This window comes from Geotrypetes seraphini, chromosome 7 (assembly GCF_902459505.1).
Source record: "Geotrypetes seraphini chromosome 7, aGeoSer1.1, whole genome shotgun sequence".
NCBI lineage: Eukaryota > Metazoa > Chordata > Amphibia > Gymnophiona > Dermophiidae > Geotrypetes > Geotrypetes seraphini.
This window is the reverse complement of record NC_047090.1, coordinates 71,898,156-71,920,630: the sequence shown is the minus strand read 5'-3', so window position 1 is coordinate 71,920,630 and position 22,475 is coordinate 71,898,156. Positions and strand designations below refer to the sequence as shown.

At 44.0% G+C, this 22,475-nt stretch overlaps 1 protein-coding gene across 1 annotated transcript in view; it reads left to right on the top strand.

Annotated features, from left to right (window-relative positions):
* The window catches only part of SOX5 (SRY-box transcription factor 5), an 845,257-nt gene that overhangs the window by 654,295 nt on the left and 168,487 nt on the right, over window positions 1-22,475 (top strand). The window contains 1 exon segment of the mRNA XM_033953468.1: window positions 21,323-21,408. Within this exon segment, the coding sequence (XP_033809359.1) occupies window positions 21,323-21,408 (86 nt within the window).

The following is a 22,475-nucleotide window of genomic DNA, read 5'->3' as shown; positions in this document are numbered from 1 at the left end:
CTCATATGTTCTGTATTTCATCACTTAATTGTTCAGTTCTCTTATTTTGTGAACCGCCTAGAACTCTTTGGGTGTTGGCGGTATAGAAAAATAAAGTTATTATTATAAAGTTATTATTTTAACATCCTTGAAGAGATATAATAATAATAACTTTATTTTTATATACCACAATACCATAAGCAGTTCAGAGCGGTTTACAGAGAAAGAGACTGTATACAGACAGCGATATTACAAAAAAACTTTCAAATTACATTAGCATGTTAAGATTAGTCAAATTTATCTAGAAGCATTTTAAAGATGCATCCAAAGAACAGGCTAGAGCCCAAGAGATGCATGCAGGCAGAGCCATGGTTATACTTGGTTCTCTTGGAAATATTCGAGATTGTTTGTTTAGTTTCAGGGGGGGCGGCTACCTGGGTGAGGACACTGGGAGTGAACTTATTAGCATTTCCGTAATGGCATTGCTTTCTCTGTTGAGCAGCTGATTTGTGTGGGAGTGATTAGCACTGTATGAGAGGGGAGGGGCTGGGTAATCAGTCAGGTGATGCTTAATATGTCTATGATGCAGCTAAATCTAGGTTAATGCAAACAGGGAAAAGTGAGATATTGGAATATTAATGGTCTTAACATGGGTTAAAAAAAAAAAAGCAAAGTTTTTAAAGAGCTGGGAAGGCTTAAGTGGGATATTTTTACAGGAGACCTACCTTAGGGGTAGGGGCACATACTGGATCACAGACACTATGGTGTAGTCTTAACCCATTAGGATAAAAATTGTACCAAATCTGGGGGTATAGCAATTCTCTTTCAAAAAAAATTGTTTTTAGAATTCAGGATCAATATATGGACCAAGAGGGCAAGTGTCTAGCAGCAAGGGGATTGTATCAGGGTCAGATGGTAACTTTGGTTAATTCATATGCCCCCAATTATGGACAGGCCCAATTTTACAAAGGATTACAAAAAGCTTTGGGAGATTTTGTGAAGGGAATGCTTATTATAGGTGGTGACTGTAATAAGGCTCTGAACGCATAGTTGGATCATTTCAAAGGGGGCCAGGAATATAGCAGAATACACCGAAGAGCCTTATTATACGTATTTGATGGGGCATTTAGAAATTGTGAACAGATAGAGACTCTTGCATGGATTGCAGAGGAACTACCGTATTTTCACGCAAATAACGCGCACCCGTATAAAACGCGCACACGGGTATAGCGCGCAGAAATCACGATGATATGTACAAAAACTTTGGTATACCGCGCTCACGGGTATACCGCGCATGCTGCCCGACGCTCCTTTCGCCCGCCCTGACTTTCCGTGCGCTGTCCCGACTCTCCGTTCACCCCCCCTGACTTCCGTGCACTGTCCCCCCTTGAAGGTCTGTCCCCATCCTGAAAGCCTGATGCACCCCCCGACGTCCGATACATCCCTCCCCCCCGAAGGACCGCCGACTCCCCAACAATATCGGGCCAGAAGGGAGCCCAAATCCTCCTGGCCACGGCGACCCCCTAACCCCACCCCGCACTACATTACGGGCAGGAGGGATCCCAGGCCCTCCTGCCCTCGACGCAAACCCCCCTCCCCCCAACGACCGCCCCCCCCCAAGAACCTCTGACCGCCCCCCAGCCGACCCGCGACCCCCACGACCCCCCCACCCCCCTTCCCCGTACCTTTGGTAGTTGGGCCAGAAGGGAGCCCAAACCTTCCTGGCCACGGCGATCCCCTAACCCCACCCCGCACTACATTACGGGCAGGAGGGATCCCAGGCCCTCCTGCCCTCGACGCAAACCCCCCTCCCCCCCAACGACCGCCCCCCCCAAGAACCTCCGACCGCCCCCCCAGCCGACCCGCGACCCCTCTGGAGACCCCCACGACCCCCCCACCCCCCTTCCCCGTACCTTTGGTAGTTGGCCGGACAGACGGGAGCCAAACCCGCCTGTCCGGCAGGCAGCCAACGAAGGAATGAGACCGGATTGGCCCATCCATCCTAAAGCTCCGCCTACTGGTGGGGCCTAAGGCGCGTGGGCCAATCAGAATAGGCCCTGGAGCCTTAGGTCCCACCTGGGGGCGCGGCCTGAGGCACATGGTCGGGTTGGGCCCATGTGCCTCAGGCCGCGCCCCCAGGTGGGACCTAAGGCTCCAGGGCCTATTCTGATTGGCCCACGCGCCTTAGGCCCCACCAGTAGGCGGAGCTTTAGGATGGATGGGCCAATCCGGCCTCATTCCTTCGTTGGCTGCCTGCCGGACAGGCGGGTTTGGCTCCCGTCTGTCCGGCCAACTACCAAAGGTACGGGGAAGGGGGGTGGGGGGGTCGTGGGGGTCGCCAGGGGGATCGCGGGTCGGCTGGGGGGCGGTCGGAGGTTCTTGGGGGGGGGCGGTCGTTGGGGGGGAGGGGGGTTTGCGTCGAGGGCAGGAGGGCCTGGGATCCCTCCTGCCCGTAATGTAGTGCGGGGTGGGGTTAGGGGGTCGCCGTGGCCAGGAGGGTTTGGGCTCCCTTCTGGCCCAACTACCAAAGGTACGGGGAAGGGGGGTGGGGGGGTCGTGGGGGTCGCCAGGGGGGTCGCGGGTCGGCTGGGGGGGCGGTCGGAGGTTCTTGGGGGGGGGGGCGGTCGTTCGAGGGAGGGGGGTTTGCGTCGAGGGCAGGAGGGCCTGGGATCCCTCCTGCCCGTAATGTAGTGCGGGGTGGGGTTAGGGGGTCGCCGTGGCCAGGAGGGTTTGGGCTCCCTTCTGGCCCGATATTGTCGGGAAGTCGGCGGTCCTTCGGGGTGGGGGTGCGAGTGGTCCTGCCGGGGGGGGGGGGATGTATCGGACGTCGGGGAGTCGGCCGGGCAAGAGGGCTTGGGCTCCCTCTTGCTCCGATCGTGGATGCGGGTGCGGGTTGGAGCGCGTGCGAGCGGTCGTTCGGGGTGGGGGTGCGAGCGGTCTGGCCAGGAGGGTTTGGGCTCCCTTCTGGCCCGATATTGTCGGGAAGTCGGCGGTCCTTCGGGGTGGGGGTGCGAGTGGTCCTGCCGGGGGGGGGGGATGTATCGGACGTCGGGGAGTCGGCCGGGCAAGAGGGCTTGGGCTCCCTCTTGCTCCGATCGTGGATGCGGGTGCGGGTGGGAGCGCGTGCGAGCGGTCGTTCGGGGTGGGGGTGCGAGCGGTCCTGCTGGGGGGGTGAATCGGGCGTCGGGCGGGGTGGGAACTATGTTTTAAAACTTTTGTATACCGCGCTCACGCATATAACGCGCGAGGGGTATGCGCGGTAGGTAAAAACGCGTATAACGTGCGCGTTATATGCGTGAAAATACGGTATATATTCTATTCTCCTAATAATGATTCCTATTCCCATATTGATATGCTTTGGGCTCATCATAATATGTGGGATAAGATGTAGGGCTGGAATGAATTCATATTTCTGATCATACCCCAGTATAGGTTGGTTTTTCTGGTTTAGGAGGGGATGTGGGAAAGGTTTTTGGCAGCTCAATGAGTCTCTAGCAAGAGATTTACATGTTTGTCAAGAAGTCCTCTCTACTAAGGGCTCCTTTTACTAAGCTGCGTTAGGGCATTAACGCGCGGAATAGCACGTGCTGAATTGCCGCACGTGCTAGACCTTAACACCAGCGTAGCGCATGGTGTAGCGTGCGGTAATATCCTGCGTGCGCTATAAACGCTAGCGCACCTTAGTAAAAGGAGCCCTAAGTTTTTAATGTTAAATAATATTTTATTTATTTAAAAAATTTCTATACCGTTTAAAACTAAACGGTTTACATAATTTACATACAGAATTTTGTAAAAACATAATAAAACAGATACACACACAATTATCAGAAATCATATCTACAAACTAATACTATAGCTTATATAATGAATCGTGAATAATTCATCAACTATGCAGAGAGGAAAATTATTGGCTAAAAAAGGCATCTACAAATAATTGTGTCTGAGTAATTTTCTAAATATGCCTTTTTCACTACAGTTTCGTATTTAGCCTACAAGAGAGCTCCATATTTTAACTCCTGCATAGTGAAGTTAGTGAAAGCATGCTTTGGGATGCCCTCAAGGTAGTGATTCAGGGGATATTTAATAAATGGGGTGCCTGTATAAAGAAATGGTGCGACAGCTGTCTTTTAAGGATAGAAAGACAATATATGCAGTCACATGATCTGCAAGTTTTGTTAGAGCTGCAGAACATACAAACTGAACTTAGTAAGTTCCAGACTGAAGTGATTAACTTTAAGAGAAAGAAGATAAAACAGAAATTTTTTGAATTTAGTAATAAGTTGGGCCACCCAGATATGGCAACAGAGCAGTGGGGCACCTTACAGGGCACTGCTGTGAACTTCACAAAAAGGTTGCCAAATAAACATCTCACCAGAGCTCCCTTGTAGGATATAGTGAGCCCCCCAAAAAAACACCCCAAAACTTACTATACCCACCTGTCTACAACCCCAATAACCCTTATGGCTGCAGATATATGGCAGTACAGTAGGCTTTGGGGGAATTTTGGTGGGCACACGTTACACCATAAATGTAGTGGTTTGATTGGCTTATGGGCCTGGGTCCTTCTCTCTATGGTTCACTAGCCCCCCACCCTCACTCCCAGGCTATTTAAGACACTTGTGTGCAGCTCTACTAGGCTTTCCTATACCAGATGCTGATGTTCTGGAGGCAGATATATACTTTTGTATTCTGATCTTTGCGAGGGTGTGAGGGGGTAAGTGAACACTGAGGGAGTGTGTGTGGGTCTTTACTTTGACTCTGTAGTGGTTATCTGTCACTTTGGATACTTTTGGGGCACTTATACCTGTTTTTACATCGTCTTAACTCACAATGGGGCTGGGAGAAACACTAACTACATGGGTCAATGACTGGCTGAGTGGCAGACTTCAGAGGGTGGTAGTTAACGGTACCCTCTCTAAAACATCGGAGGTGACCAGTGGAGTACCGCAGGGCTCAGTCTTGGGCCCGCTCCTTTTCAACATATTCATAGGGGACCTAACTCAGGGGCTTCTAGGTAAGATAACGTTATTCACTGACGACGCCAAACTATGCAATATAGTGAGAGACGGCAATTCACCCGATAGTATGACACAGGACCTACATTTGTTGGAGCTTTGGTCCTCGACCTGGCAGCTGGGCTTCAACGCTATGAAATGCAAGATCATGCACCTCAGCAGCAGAAATCCGTGCAGAACTTACATCTTGAATGGTGAGACCTTAGCTAGAACTTCAACAGAATGAGACATGGGAGTGATCATTAGCGCAGACATGAAAACTGCAGTTCATGTGAAGAAGGCTTCATCTAAGGCAAGACAGTTGTTAGGTTGCATCCGCAGGAGTTTCGTCAGCCGGAAGCCTGAAGTCATAATGTCATTATACAGAACCATGGTGAGACCTCATTTGGAATACTGTGTGCAATTCTGGAGGCCACACTACCGAAAAGATATGCTGAGAGTAGAGTCGGTGCAACGGATGGCTACCAGGATGGTCTCGGGGCTCAAGACTCTATCGTACGAGGTACGGCTGAAAAATTTGCGGCTGTACTCACTCGAGGAACATAGGGAGAGAGGAGACATGATCGAGACGTTTAAGTATATTACCGGCCGTATCGATTTGGAAGAAGAGATTCTCTTTCTCAAAGGACCCTCAGCCACAAGAGGGCATCCGCTCAAACTCAGGGGCGGGAAATTTCATAGCGACACCAGGAAATATTTCTTCACTGAGAGAGTGGTTGATCCTTGGAACGAGCTCCCGGTGCAGGTAATCGAGGCAAACAGCGTGCAAGAATTTAAGAGCAAATGGGATGCCCATGTAGGATCCCTTAGAGGGTTAAGCCAAGGGAACCTGTCACCAGGAGTGGAATCCCTAGGATAGTAGACTTGGGGGTGGGTCAGTAGAGTAGGCAGACCTGATGGGCTATGGCCCTTATCTGCCGTCATCTTCTATGTTTCTATGTAACATATAAGTTCTGTCCAGGAAGTCTCGTAAAACCTTCGATTATCCCTGCAGGACTTTTATTTTCTTTATTCAATTCATTTTTACTACTTCAGTTTTGTTTTCTTTTCACGGGTTTTCTTAAAAAAAAACCCCACAAAGAAACAAAAAAACAGAACTTTACCGTCAAAGGCCACTTTCGTCTGTGGCAGCAGCTTCTCTGACGGTAGTTACGATTTTTGTTACTGGCCTTTTCTAAGGTTGGCAGCTTTCTTCTTAATTTATTCATTAAATAATTATTTTTTTCGTGCCCTTTTTTTTCTGTCAGGAACAGTTCTTCGGCGCTAACATAGAAGGTGCCATGTCTGTGTAGCCTTCGATGTTGAAAGCATCGAAATCGCAGGATATTCTGGCATCGGGAAGCCAGCTAAGAGGCCATCTGCTTCCCAACAAGCATCACAGGTCTCTACAGCATCAACTCAGTCAATACAGACCAAACAACGATGCTACCGCTCCCCAGCTTCACAGGTTGTCTCACCTTCAAGGTGTGCTTCCTCGCCGAGGACACCCAAACCAAGGAAACCTGCTGCTCCATTGGTACTGGCTGTTCAGCCTTCAGTACCGGTGCCTTCATTTTGGGAGTAATTCAATTAGTTACTCGAGAGGGAGTTTGATACTGTGTTTCAGCTGCTACCGATGACACAATTCACTCCCTCGGTACCAGCCCAACTTGAGCATAGTGTTATGAGACCTAAAGGTACCAGTGTCAGCTGTACAGTGGAGTATCGATCATCTCTTGTGAGGCATCATCACTACTCTTTTCGACGACGTTCACCCTCCAGTCATTGTTCTTCGGATCGATGTTCCAAATCTTCTCGTTGATGTTCTTCCTCAAAGGATTGATCTTCCACTTTGAAGCATCGCTGATCCTCTTCAAGGCATTCATCGCATTGATTTCAAGCTCTGAAACTAAAAAAGTATAAGCATCAAACCTCGTCCACCTCTTCAGGGGATCGGTACTGGAGATGTCAAAAGCTTTTCATGTGCATTGCTCTCAGTGCACTCCATCTCCAAGTCTTCTATATCAGTGGTTCCCAACCCTATCCTGGGGGACCACCAGCCAGTTAGGTTTTCAAGATACCCCTAATGAATATGCATGAGAGAGATTTGCATATAATGGAAGTGACAGGAATGCAAATCTCTCTTATGCATATTCATTAGGGGTATCTTTGAAACCCGACTGGCTGGTGGTCCCCCAGGACAGGGTTGGGAACCACTGTTCTATATGACTTAGAATTACGCTCTACCTCAGACTGTTTTCCTACTTTGTCTGCTCCTGAGTCTTGTAGTCTTTCCTCATAATAGTCGCCACAGAACTCACCTCCTAGGAGAAAATCTCCTTCAGAGAAACTTTCTTTTGCCAGATACATCAGGCAGTTAGGTAAAGCTCTGCCTGTTAAAATGGAGGCTGGCACTGCTAATAGTTTGGAGGTCTTGGATTATGGAGGTATTTGGAGGCCTTGGATTATAATGAACCTCCTAAAGAATTCCTTAAGTTACCACTTCATGGAACTCTCAAGGAGACTCTTCTTAAAAATTGGGGAACACCTTTGAATATTGTGGTAGCTCCAAGAAAACTTGACTCTTTATACAGGATTTTTTTTCTTGTCCAGGGTTTGATAGACCACAGCTTCAACATCAATCATAAGTGGTAGAATCAACCCTTAAAAAAATCTTCTACTACCATGAGGGCCGTACTATGGACAAATTTGGTTGTGGTCTTTACCAAAATACCATACTGGCGAGCAGGACCTTAATTACAATTTTTATTTTTCCTGTTATTTGAAGCGCTTGATCAGACAATAACCTAATTTTGACCAATATATTCCTTCACACTACCTTGCAGAACACCAACAGATCGTATTTACTCTGAAACACACTAGACAATAATATATAGCAAGGTTAGCCTATGATGCTTTTGAGATGTCACTAGAGCATCAGCTATCTCTATTGTAATGAGATGCCTAGATTGGCTAAGATTCTCTAATATGGATGTTAATCTTTAGGATTGATTAGCCAATATTCCTTGTTTAGGAGATGAGCTGTTTGGGGATTCCATTGAAGGACCTACACAAAAGTTAACACTGCATGAAATCAATTGGGATTCTTTGGTCAAACCAAAGGCAAAGCCTTCCACTTCAAGACAGTCAACCAAGCCTTCTTATTCATATCAGAGACATTACACTGCTAAACAACCTGTTTCTAGACAACCTCCTCAGAAAAAGCAGAAACAGCATTGCTCTCAGCAGCCTCAATCAGCAGCTCCTCAAAAGCCTACTGGAAGCAAGGCAGCTGGTCCGACTCCCTCTGGTCAGATCACTCCCTATACACCCTCTCAATAGGATGCCAACAAAAAAACCCAAAAACCAACAAAACCAGAATGATCAAAACCCACACTTCCAGAGGAAAAATTGACCCAGTGGAATTCTGGTCCCGCTTCGAAACATACACCAAACAAACCGAAGAAACGGAAAAAATCATGACCTCATGGATCGTGGATAGCACGAACATACTAAACGAAATAGCCCCCATGAAGACCCGCAGAATAAGAAACTCAAACCAAGAAGGCTGGTTCGATTTAGAACTACTGCTATTAAAAAAGGAGCTCAGAAAAACAGAAAGACTATGGCAAAAATCAGGAACCCAAGAACATAGACTGGCCTGGAGACAAAAATTAAAAAACTACAAAAACCTTACCAACGAAAAAAGAAAAAACTTTTACTCCCACAAAATTGGCAACATTAAAACCAACAGTAGTAACCTCTTTAAATTGGTTAACAACCTATACAACATCGAAACCATCACAAACATCTATGAAGAACCCACTATAACTACCAACGCCCTCGCAGACTTCTTCAACACCAAAACTCAAAAACTAAGATCAACTTTACCCACCAAGATGAATCCCCTCGAACTATTTCCCATTCTCCCAGACCCCGATACATCTAACCCAAACCCAGGATCCATAACAGACCTTAGCTGGAAACAATTCTCAACAACAGACTGGCAAACCTTTAACACCAACTACAATAAATACACCCACTCCTTCTGCAAATTGGACACATGCCCACCATATATCATGAAAACTACCCCATGCCACTTCAAAGCAAACATGATGACATGGGTCAACCACCTACTATCTACAGGAAACTTCCCACCAGAGCAAGGACATATTCTGATAACCCCAATTATAAAAAACGCAAAAGAATCACCAAATTCCCCATCTAATTACAGACCGATCGCAAACATCCCCCTTTTCACCAAAATAGCAGAAGGGGTGGTAAATACTGAACTCTCCACATACCTAGAAAAATTCAACATCCTCAGCGACAATCAATCAGGCTTTCGCACGGACCACAGCACTGAAACCATAATAGCCTCCCTCCTCGACTATCTTCACACGCTCTTCAGTCTAGGCTCAAGTGCCTTGATCATACAGCTAGACCTAAGCAGTGCCTTTGACCTGGTCGACCACACCATACTCCTCGAATGCCTGGCACACATTGGCATATCCGATCAGGTCCTCAACTGGTTCCAGGGGTTCCTAAAAAATAGATCCTACAAGGTACTCAAGGACAACACTATCTCACATAGCTGGGACAACACCTGTGGCGTCCCGCAGGGCTCCCCCCTATCCCCCACTCTATTCAACATCTACCTGGCCTCCCTAGGCAACCTCCTTCACACCCTCAAACTCAAATTTTTCATCTATGCAGACGACATCACAATAGCCATCCCCCTTACCAATTTCACACCAGAACTACTTGACTACATTACAAATATTTTCAACCAGATTGAACGTTGGATGCTATCGTTCAGGCTGAAACTAAACCCGGACAAAACAAAATTTTTTCTAGCCACCCCCAAGGAAAAAATCAAAAACACCACAATTCATCTGAAAGGAATGACTTTCCCCCTAGAACCCACCTTAAAAATACTGGGAGTCATCCTAGACAAAAACCTATCCTTAGAAAACAACACAGACCTCATTGTCAGGAAATGTTTCATGGTACTTTGGAAACTCCCTACCATAAAAAAATTCTTCAATGACACCTCCTTCCGCCTACTAGTACAATCCTCCATTCTCAGCATTCTGGACTACTGCAACATTATCTATCTGAGCGCCACAAAGAAAACCACCAGGAGACTAAAAACGATCCAAAACACCGCCATTCGCCTCATCTATGGCCTGAAGAAATGGGAACACATCACCCCATACTACAACCAACTTCACTGGCTGCAATTCGAATCCAGAGTTCTTTTCAAATTCGCATGCATATGCTACAAATCGATAAATGGTCTTTCGCCAAGATACATCACTCCCCACTTAAATCTTCACTGCACCAATAAGAAATCCCGCAGAATTCAGCTGTTCGCATTCCCTTCGCTAAAGCTTTGTCAACTCAAAAGATTCCTAGATAAAACCCTCGTCTTCCAAGCAGCCAAGATGAACCCATGGCTAGCCCAAATGATACCCGAGGCCCCACCTACCTCGACTTCAGAAAATCACTCAAAACCTACCTTTACAGCAAACAAGACCCTTAACCGACCCTTCAGATAATCTCAGGGCCCCTCACCCGACTCTTCTCCTTCATGATAGCTCCTATCTCCCCTTGCTTCTCCTACCCACTTCCTTCCTCATCCACCAAGTCTGACCAAATCAGTTGTAAATCCGATAAACTTGTTGTAATTCTGCCCTCTTCATCTACGAAGTTGGCTAAATTTGTTGTAAACTTCCCTTTTTCATCTGCCAAGTTTGGCAACAGTTGTTGTAAATCCGATAAATTTGTTGTAAATCTACAAGTCTATGCGGATCCTAATCTAATTTATTGTAAACCGCCTAGAACTCGCTGGGTATGGCGGTATATAAGAATAAAATTATTATTATTATTATTATTACCCAGTCTACACGCTTCTTGAGAGCACAGCCACTGTTCCTATCTCAGCCTCTTCCTCAACTAATTGGAGGTCATCTGCAAATTTATTACCAGCGTTGGACCCTGATCACAATGGATTCCTGGGTTCTCAAGGTAATCAAGGAAAGCTACTTTCTTCATTTTCTTACCATACCTCCAAATCATCCTCCAAGAGAGTCTTCTTCCAATCCTCAGTAGAAGTCCTTTCTTCTTTGAGAAGTAAAAGCTCTTCTTCAATTAAATGTTATAGAGGTAGTATCCCCTTCCCAGAAGAATCAGGGTTTTTACTCAAGGTATTTTTTCATTCCGAAAAAGATGGGAGCGATCCTTGACTTCCAACACCTCAACAAGTTCCTAGTAAAAGAAAAGTTTTGAATGTTGTCTCTAGGAACTCTGTATCCCTGTTAGAGCAAAATGATTGGCTAAAATCTCTAGATCTCAAAGAGGCTTATACTCGCATACCAATTCATCCTGCTCACATACAATTTCTGCAATTTCAAATTGCCTATCAGACTCTTCCCTCCCTTCCCTCCAGCCCATGCAGCAAATTTTTTCTCTCGAAAAACTGGGTTTGTTCACCCTCGAGAAGAGAAGACTGAGAGGGGATATGATAGAGACTTTAAAAATACTAAAAGGTTTTGACAAAGTAGAGCAAGAAGCATCATTGTTCACATTGTTTAATGTGACTCGGACAAGAGATCTTGGCCTGAAACTGAGGGGCAACAGACCCAAGACTAATGTCAGGAAGTTCTGTTTCACACAGCGAGTGGTGAACGCTTGGAATGCTCTCACGGAGGAGGTTGTGAGGGAGACCACCATTCTGGGATTCAAGGGCAAATTGGATGCACACCTTCTTGCGAATCACATTGAAGGATACGGGTAAACAGGGTCTTCCTCAGGGAGCACCTAGCTTGGCCTCCGCGTGTGCGGGTCGCCGGACTAGATGGACCTAAGGTCTGATCCGGTGAAGGCATTTCTTATGTTCTTATTTAAATTAGGAAAAAAATATTTGTATAAGAAAAGGACTATTTATTGGCCAATGATAATGGTCCACATAATGTTTCCTGCTACAAATTAATGACTGGCTGTGGAGTGGTGGGGCTGAGGCCGTGAAATATATTAATATTTTATTTGGATATTTTAGTAATTGTGGAGTTGACATTCATATTCCGGATTTAAAAATAGAGTTAAAGTATTCTACATCATTATTTTGGAGCTATGGTGAAATGCATAGCATTTTTTGCTTTATTTTAGTCATTTTAATGTTTGGAAAATTCAAATTTTTGATTTGACTTTGCTAAGAGGCCCTTTTACTAAAGTGCACTGAAAAATCTGAGCATGAGTCGTTTGTCTCATTCCCAGAATGGTTGGTGTTATTGGGAGAGGCTCCCGCACTTTTCCTCATTGAAAAACGAAAGGGAAATAAGGTATGGCAGGTCATGTACTATTGTTGCCATTAACTTACATGATCTGTAAAATATTAATATTAAGGACTCCCAAGTTAAGTCTTCATTATTTGATTAGGACTGCTGGGGATGATGGACCACTGGTCTGACTCAGCAGTGGCAATTCTTATGTTCTTATTTATAATGACCGGGGTTGCCATTCAACAAATTACATACAATTGGAAAAACTGGAGTAGATTAAACTATAATTTTTGGTGGAATTCCCTATGTCATATATATAAAATGGAAAGATATATTGCAATACAGCGTGGGTGTTTTAGAAAATTTCAAGATGTGTAGGAGCCATTAACAAAATATTGCAATGATTAAATGATTCTTTTCCCTTGATTTACAGGTTCAATTACGAGGGGGCAGGGGGAATAATTTTATTATTTTATTAATGTATATTGTACATTGTATTTGATTATATAATAGGAAGGGTTGGGGAGGGTGGGGGTTAATAGCATTTTATGTGTACTCTTGATGACTATTAAGTGATATATTTATGATCTATTTTTTATATTATATTGATGCACTTATTGTACGTTTAAAAATGAATAAAGAATTAAAAAAAAAAAAAAAAAAAAAAAGGATTTACTAATCAGAACGCACTAGCCAGCTAGCACAGGAATACCCACTTTTTGTCTATTACATGCACCCTTTACCAAAAATTTTTTTTAATAGTTAATACATACTTAGCTCATAAAAACAGGCAAAATACTGCAAAACCCTTTCCTACGATCGCGGTAGCCTCTTTTCCCATGATCATGTTTTTGATGTAATGTTTTTGAAGTTATTTATCAAATCAGTGTTATGTTTTACTTTTTTGATCCATGATGAGCTGCCTTTATTTTTAAAAAAATGTGTTTATATATAGTAGATTCTGCATTCCAGCATTTTTAAGCAAAAAAAATTAAAAATTTAGGGACCTTTTTACTAAGCAGCAGTAAGTACTAATGTGCTTACCATTGTTTTAAAACAGATCTAGCAAGCTGTGATCAGGAGCCATCCTCTAACTACGGGATTGGCACACTATCCACACACTAAAAACTTATTTTTTTCTTTAGCTGGGGGGCACAGAGTTGGCTTGCCCTGTGCAAATCAGAACGATTAGTACAGCATTAGAGTGGGATCCCTTAGGGCCAGATTCTATAAATGGTGCTGTAAGTTAGCCAGCGGTAGGTGCCATACCATCATGTGACGAGTCGAGCAATCTTTTCCCTTCACGTCGCCAGAACCTGCAGTGCTCCGAGCCAGGTTTTCTAACAACCCTTTCTGTATTCACTTCTAGACACTCTTAAAATGTATAATGAACACTTTTATTGATGTACAGGACCAGAGTCTGTTCCTTCACAAGCTCAGAGAAACCAAAACTCTATACTTTTAAGTTCAGTCTCTTAGTCCAGTGTAACAGTTTGTTCTATAGACAGTACTTAATCAGTTAATCAGCTCTTAGCAATTTCAAAACCTGTGTGGCTTACCTCAGCCACACCAGATATTAGCTGTTCCTTTCCCAGCAGTGTTAGGCTCTTCAGCACACAACCTCAACCAAATAATAATTGGCTTACCTTAGCCAACACATTTACTGTCCAAGCTTCCAATTCCTTCAGCAGGCTTCTCATCCAGCAAAGCACACCACCATCCACCATATCAGCTCTTCCAAGCAGTCTTTGTCAGACTTTCCCTGGGATTCTCCTTAACCCACAGTTTCTGAGCCTTCTCTGCTCAGGGAAGTCTTTGTGGAGGCTCTAACCTTCCCACAGGTACTCTCTACTAGGGACCTCTCATGGGGACCTCCCAGAATGAATCCCAGGGTGGGCATATGAAGCTCTTCCTGCCTGGGTTCCACCCCATGACTCATCAGGGTAGCCTGTTCATGCATTTCAGTGCCACCTGCTAGATGAGGGTTGAGCTCTGAGCTACAAAGCTCAATGCATCTTGGACCCTGTAGTTCAGCGCCACCTGCTGGATGAGTATTGAACTCTGAACTACAGAGCTCAATGCATTCTGGACCCTTTAGTTTACCCACTAATTGGCCAGTGCCTTCTACTGCCCACCAACATAACAACATCACTCATAAGGGAGAATTCCCGACTCCCTCACACACACCTAATTTAATTGCTTTAATTGTTTTTAATCATTAAAAAAAAAAAAAACCTCCAGAAGGTAGGCATCAAAATCATGTCTAACGGCACATAAGGTCCAAAATAGGTATGTTTAGGGGCAGAGATTACCTTAGGTGCCATTGACTTGATTCTCAAAAGAACTTAAAACAAACCAATCTCCAGTCCCACTCCCAAGCTGTCTAATTCCTTATAGAAACATAGAAACATAGAAAGATGACGGCAGAAAAGGGCTATAGACCATCAAGTCTGCCCACTCTACTGACCCCCCCCCCCCTTTTAGGTCTGGGTGCTAATGTCCTAGTTCCTTATCTCGACCCTCGTAAGGATCCCACTGGATGTCCCATTTATTCTTAAAGTCAAGCACGCTGGTGGCCTTGATCACCTGTACTGGAAGCTTGTTCCAGTGATCTACTACTCTTTCTGTGAAGAAATACTTCCTGGTGTCACCATTAAATTTCCCTCCTCTGAGTTTGAGCGGGTGTCCCCTTGTGACCGAGGGTCCTCTGGGAAAGAAGATGTCGTCTTCCCCTTCGACATGTCCTGTGATGTATTTAAATGTCTCAATCATGTCCCCCCTTTCCCTGCGTTCCTCTAGAGTGTAGAGCTGCAATTTGTTTAGTCTTTCTTCATACGAGAGACCTTTGAGCCCCGAGATCATCCGCTGAACCGACTCAACTCTAAGCACGTCTTTACGGTAATGTGACCTCCAGAATTGCAAAACATTGGTTTGGCAAAACATTGGTTTGGCAGAACATTGGTTAGGCCATGGCACCAATGACTTATCCCACTCCACTATCTATGCAAGCTGTTATGTGCTGGGTCTAAGGAAGCCTGGACGCTGTTCCCCCTGCTCTCCCACAGAGAAGAAATTTTGCAGGAAGGAATGGATATTTTGACCCCACAGAGTCAAGCGAAGCTAGAGGCACTGCTTTTGTCTGTCTCTATGATTTACAATATTTATAATACTTCAGTGATCTGTTTATTGTTCTGGTGTAATAAATTGATATACAGTATTAGATATTGTGGTAAATCATGACCACAAAAGTAAACACAAGTCACCACACAAAAATAGTATTTTAGTGATGCAGATCCTATAACTATAGGCAGTGTATTTGATACTGCTACTTTATTTATTTATTTAAAAACTAGTCTTTAAGCCCGTTACATTAACGGGTGCTAGAATAGATGTGTGTGGCTGCCTTTCTTTCTTTCTCTCTCTATCCTTGGTCGCTTTCTGACTGTCTTTCTTTCTTTCTGTCTTTCTCTTTCCTTGGCTGTCCACCACCACCCCTTGCCTGCTCCCCCTGTTCAGCAGTAGCCCTTCTCCCTTCCTTTTACCTCCCCCATGTTAGCAGCACCCCTTCCCTGCCCCCCCTGTCCAGCAGCCCCTCTTCCTTCATTTTACCTCCCCCCTGTCTAGCAGCACCCCTTCACTGCTTCCCCTGTCCAGCAGCAGTAGCCCTTCTCCCTTCATTTTACCTCCCCCCTGTCCAGCAGTACCTCTTCCCTGCTCCCCCTGTCCAGAAGTAGGCCTTCTCCCTTCCTTTTACCTCCCCCCTGTCCAGCAGCACCTCTTCCCTGCTCCCCCTGTCCAACACAGCCCTTCTCCTTTTGTTTTACCTCCCCCCTGTCCAGCAGCACCTCTTCCCTGCTCCTCCTGTCCAGCAGTAGGCCTTCTCCCTTCCTTTTACCTCCCCCCTGTCCAGCAGCACCCCTTACCTGATCCCCCTGTCCAGTAGTACCCCTTCTCCTTTCCCTGCTCCCACTGTCCAGCATCCGCTAGCCCGGGCAGCCTTGGGACTTGTGCTAGGCCGGCCCATCTCGCATTATCGAAGTGGGCCAGCCTAGCAAATGCCCCGCAGCTGCTGCGTTTGCTGTTCTGGGGTTGAGAAGAGGCATCCCAAAAGTGACAGCGCAGGAATCAAACTGCCACCGCCGCTGAAATCGCTGCACGCACCATAAGCCAGCACAAGCCAGCATACGCGCCTCAAGCTGGTGCAAGTGCTGCACATAGAACACGGCCATGGAAGCAGAAATCATGGCAGCAGGGATCATGCCGTTTTAACTATGCATGCGCGGGTAAGGGTTTTATTATATTAGATTTATAGTCCACATATTCAACAATTCTATACTTCCTACTAATTAGCTTATATCTGGAAGCTGGGTCAACTGTTATACTTATGGATATTATTTCTCAGGAAAGCCAAAACAATTAAAATGTAAGGGACCCTTTTATTAAAGCTTTGTGCATGCTAAAGGACACAATTAAAACATGATTAACAAACTTGCACATATGTGGCAGGGATATTAAAAGCATATTATAAAATTACCAAAATTTGGCTCCCCTTTTATCTACCAAATACACTAAGGAGTATATATCAATGAAATTCCCATGTTAAAAAGAGTTGCACAGAGATCAGTCAGGGACCATCATCGCACCTTTACTGTCCTTCAGTTACCTCCCACAAGGTAACTACCACTTTTTAGAGGCAATTTTCTTCAATAACTAAAGTATATAAAAAGTAGTATCCTTTATCAGTTTCGTATTTAGCCTACAGTTTATACCAGTGATGGAGAGTCAAAGACTCGATCCCCAAAACATCATACCAAACTTACTAACTGTTAACCAGAGCAACCTTTCACAGGGACGGCATAATAATAATTATTATTTTATTTTTATATACCGCCAAACCTTCAGTTCGAGGTGGTTTACAATAAGAAAAAGCTGGACATAAAGCAAATTACAATATTCGTCAAATGGTTTCCCAGAAAGAATACAAATTACAATTAATTCAAAATCAGAATCAAAATTAATTAATTAGTCTCAAAGGCAGTGCCAAATAAGTAGAAGTAAAAGTATAATAAATAAGAATCATGCTCATTCCACTCCACAAAAAGGGATGCAGGACAGAGGCTGAAAACTACAGACCGGTGAGTCTCACATCAATAATGTGTAAAATTATGGAAACATTAATCAAACACAAATTAGATACAATCCTGAATGACGAGAATCTACGAGACCCCCATCAACATGGATTTACAATGGGAAGGTCCTGCCAGTCCAATCTGATCAGCTTCTTTGACTGGGTAACTGGGGGAGTCCCTGGACGTCGTATACTTGGACTTCAGTAAGGCTTCTGATATTGTCCCACACCGCAGGTTATTGAGCAAGATGAGTTCAATGGGATTAGGAAAAACGTTAACTGCATGGGTAAAAGACTGGTTCAGTGGTAGACTTCAGAGGGTGGTGGTGAACGGTATTCTCTCCGAAACGTCAGAAGTGATCAGTGGAGTGCTGCAGGGTTCGGTCTTGGGTCCGATCCTATTTAATATTTTTGTAAGGGACCTGGCTCAAGGGCTTCGAGGAAAAATTGCATTATTCACCGATGACGCCAAACTATGCAACATAGTAGGCAAAAGCACAGTGCCCGACTGCATGACGCAGGACCTACTCTTACTGGAACATTGGTCTTCAACTTGGCAACTAAGTTTTAATGCCAAAAAGTGTAAGGTCATGCACCTTGGCAACAGAAATCCATGCAGAACTTACACCCTAAATGGTGAGACCTTAGCAAGAACTACAACAGAACGGGATTTGGGAGTAATCATTAGCGAAGACATGAAGTCTGCCAATCAAGTGGAGAAAGCTTCATCCAAGGCTAGACAAATGATGGGTTGTATCCGAAGAAGCTTCGTCAGCCGGAAGACCGAAGTTATAATGCCGTTGTACAGATCCATGGTGAGACCTCATCTGGAATATTGTGTACAATTCTGGAGACCGCATTATCAAAAAGATGTGCAGAGAATGGAATCGGTTCAGCGAATGGCCACCAGGATGGTCTCAGGACTCAAGGATCTCCCGTATGAGGAAAGGCTGGGTAAGTTGCAGCTATAATCACTCAAGGAGTGTAGAGAGAGGGGAGACATGATTGAGATGGGCCGTATTGAGGTAGAAGAGGATATCTTTTTTCTTAAAGAACCTACGGCGACAAGAGAACATCCGTTGAAACTCAGGGGTGGGAGATTTCATAGTGACAGCAGGAAGTACTTCTTCACCGAAAGGGTGGTTGATCATTGGAATAGTCTTCCACGGCAGGTAATTCAGGCCAGCAGCACGCTGGACTTTAAGAGAAAATGGGATAAGCATGTGGGATCACTTCAGGGAAGAATTTAGGGGGTGGGTCATTAGAGTGGGCAGACTTGTTGGGCCGTGGCCCTTTTCTGCCATCATCTTCTATGTTTCTAAAAGATTAAAAAAATACAATTAAGTCAAAAAATTTTCAAACAAATAAGTTTTAAAAAGTTTTAGAAATAAGTAAATTGAGTTTGATGGATAAGAGCATTCCAGTAAGAATTCATTGTAGCAGCCTGAAATGCCAGAGTTTTCCCAAAAAATCTCTTTATTACAACATGCTTTTGCTGAAGGAAACGAAAACCAGCATAATCTTTGTGTATTCTTGTTGACATACAGATTAAACACTGCACAAACCGCCACATCCATTTAAAAAGCACAAGACATTACAATGCCGTTGCTGGCCCTGAGAGTGAGCTCTGCTCTACAGCGCAGAACCCATCATATAATTGGGTCCTGTCACAAAGCACCCGGGAGGCTCAATGATCACTTCAGGTAAACCCGCAGTACTTCCCACAGCTACTGAATCTCAGCATTCAACCCACCCAGAGCCACAGTCCCTCACTGAAAAATAAATCTCTGTTCTTTTTGCTGCAAGCATACGGAGATATCACCCTTTCGGTTTTAAATTAATTTGCAACAAAACCACAATTTTTTATCAAGCCACTTTATGGGCTTTTTATTGCCAGCCACTACGGTAAAAGCTCCAATGCTCAAAGGCAACATATTCCAAACCTCCAAGCCTAAGACAAAGAACATAGAGCATCGAGTGCTGTCATGGACAATTTCTATGAATGTTGGGACAACTAAACGATTCTGCATGGATGTATGTATGGTGTCAGGAAATGCAAAAGGGAGCATGGTTCACCAGAGCTACAGATTTTAAAGACCAGCAACAGCCAGTAGAAAAAAGCACAATGGTCTCCAAGAATTGGCATGAAGAAGCAAACTTTAATAAAGTTTGTTCATCCACACCAATTCATGGGGCACGTTGTGCTTTTTTTTTCTGCTGAGCTTTGTCACTATGCTTTGGATCCCCTGTCTCCTGTAGCCAAAAATCAGAAACAGTAATTTATAAGTTATTCAATGAGATAGAGGTAGACAACAAACAGCTTTCAGAAGTGGGGGCACATTTCTTTTTGTTTTTTGCTCCTTTAAAGAATTTAATAGTAGTGCTCTAAACTTACCTTTGAATGAACTCTCACCAACTTTACTCTATTAAGACATAATATCTGGGATTGAAATCAAGTAGTGCATATTAACTATTTATTTATTCATTCAATTTTCTATACTGTTCTCCCAGGGGAGCTCAGAATGGTTTATATAAACGTATTCAGGTACCCAAGCATTTTTCCCTATCTGTCCCAGTGGGCTCACAATCTATCTAATGTACCTTGTCAATGGGGTACTAAGTGGCCTGCTCAAGGTTACAGTGGACAATGTAGGCCTGAACCCACAATCACAGGGTGCTGAGGCTGTAGTTATAATCTCTGCACCACACTCTGAGATATTGTATGGCATAAAATAGCAAGGCAACCATTGTCCGAAAGAGATGGCAAACATAGTTAACAAAGTATGGTGATACAACATGGTATGGTGAGCGTAGAATGGCAGAACATAGCACGGCAGGCATAGCTGACAAAGTGAAACATGATATGACAAAAATGGTAAGGCAGGGGCATAGCAATCATTGAGCTTGCCTGGCAACCATTGAGTGCCACCTAATGATAGGTGGCAACTGAACCCTCCCTTCTATGTGTCAAGGTCCTGCGCTCAGCTATTTACCTACCTACCTTGTCTTCCACAGCTGTAACATCAGACACAACAATAAAGACTGCCTCTTTAACCAGCAGGACCTATCATCTGCTGTGTCCCGTTGTACTAATGCAACTTCCTGTGGGCAGGATACAGCAGAGGAAAAGTCCTGCTGTCTCTAATGCTGTAGCTGTGGAGGATCTGGTTGGTGGGTAAATAGTTAAGCACAGGGGGGAAGATGCTGGACTTGAGGGGGCGCCGGACTCAGGGCAGCCTATCTCAGTCTTCCCACTCAGGGCCACTGAGTCCTAGTTATGCCACTAGTAGAAGGTTGCCACTAGATGTCACTGTGTGAAATTTAAAAAACACAACTTCAAAGTAAAGAAGGGAACTACTTGGGGACACTGTCAGAGGCAGTTTATTGTTAGTTCTAGCATTAACAGTAAAAGTTCTTGTTTTGCTAAACCATAGTATTTTTTATGCCAAGTAGCACTGCATAGATCTTGTTAGTGCTATTTATCACTTTTATCATTTGAAAGTTAATTACACCAGTCTCTCTTAAGAAAACCTTGTACCTAGCTCTTCCTGAAGTCAGCGTTGCAGAGTTAGGCTAAGTTAACATATTTGGACAAGTGTACAACTTTGGCATATTCTAATGTTGGGATCTTAAAAATCTACTGTGTTTTGAAGAACTATGCACTTATCATTGTGTACTCTAGCCATCTCCTTACTAGTGTACATCATGAAAAAAGAATGAAGTTTCCACCTTAATTGCCAGCTCCTTTTATTCACATTCCTCTCTCAGCTAGAATTGTGGAAGAGTATTGCTAAAAAAAAAAATCTGTACAATAGAACATTCATTAGGCCCCAGCAAAGCACACAAAAGGCGGCTTTGGAAAGCGTAAATGCAAGAGCTTAATTTGCAGGTGGAGAGTAGATAAAAGGTGCTGACGCTTCTATTATTCTCCCTCTTAGGTGACCCTTACCCGGTTCAACTGATTCCAACTACCATGGCAGCTGCAGCCTCAGCAACACCAGGCTTAGGCCCACTCCAATTGCAGGTATGTCTGGAAATAACACAGACAAATCAGAAGTTAACTATATATAGCAAAGCTATCTTTTTTTCTCATAACATTTTTCTTTCAGGACAACAATTGTATATGTGCGAGCAGTTCTATTGTATCCTTTTTTTCCCAATGTATACATTATAGATAGCTAGAGCATATGTAACATCAGCAAACACACAAGTAGAAGGAAATTTTAATAATAAACACTTGTTTCTAAGATATTTGATATACCGCCTGTCAGTCTTCTAAGCGGTTTGTACATAATAAAAATAGGGTAACATATATTAAAACATACAGGACCTACTTGAACGATAAGATTAAGGTAATGAAGTACATTATAAAATATCCACAAAACTTTCAAAGTCTATGCTACCATTCATTTTTTAAAATATAATTATTCAAATGATCACTGCCTTTTAATTTAAGAATTTTAATATTAACAGCAAGTTTAAGACAATAAATAAGCCAAAATAAATAAAATCTAGTTAGCACATGATAGATAATTACACACTATGAAAACTTATTCTATAGTTGGCAGTAGAACAACAACAAAAAAAAATGTTTCAATTCATAATGATGTGCAGGAATTTTTACATTCAAAGAACACTGACTGAGTTTTAACTTACATATGTGCAGGTAGATTTTAGATTATGGGCTCCTTTTAGAAAGCTGTGGTAGTGGCTGCTGCTGCGGTAATCACTCATAGGGTTTTAATGTGTATCGGAGCATTTGCCACTTGGCAGCCACTACTGTTGCTTTTTTTAAGAGGGGGGGTATATTTTTAGAAAGGAATTTACATATTCAGACCAAGACATTGAGAATTCCCATAGTATTTTTGCAAGAGGCTCTGCCAAATATAGTCTGACTTGTAAAAAGAGCATGTCTAAGTTCCTCCATGTACAGAGAAAGCAGTGATTTTAGAAAGCCGCATGAGATGAAAACAAACATAGAAATGTCCCCACATACACATAGGAGCAACTTTCTAAAATCACTCTTTACTCAGTAAAGGGCCCCAATCCTATTATCAAAGCCCCCCCACCCCCCAACACACACACTCACAC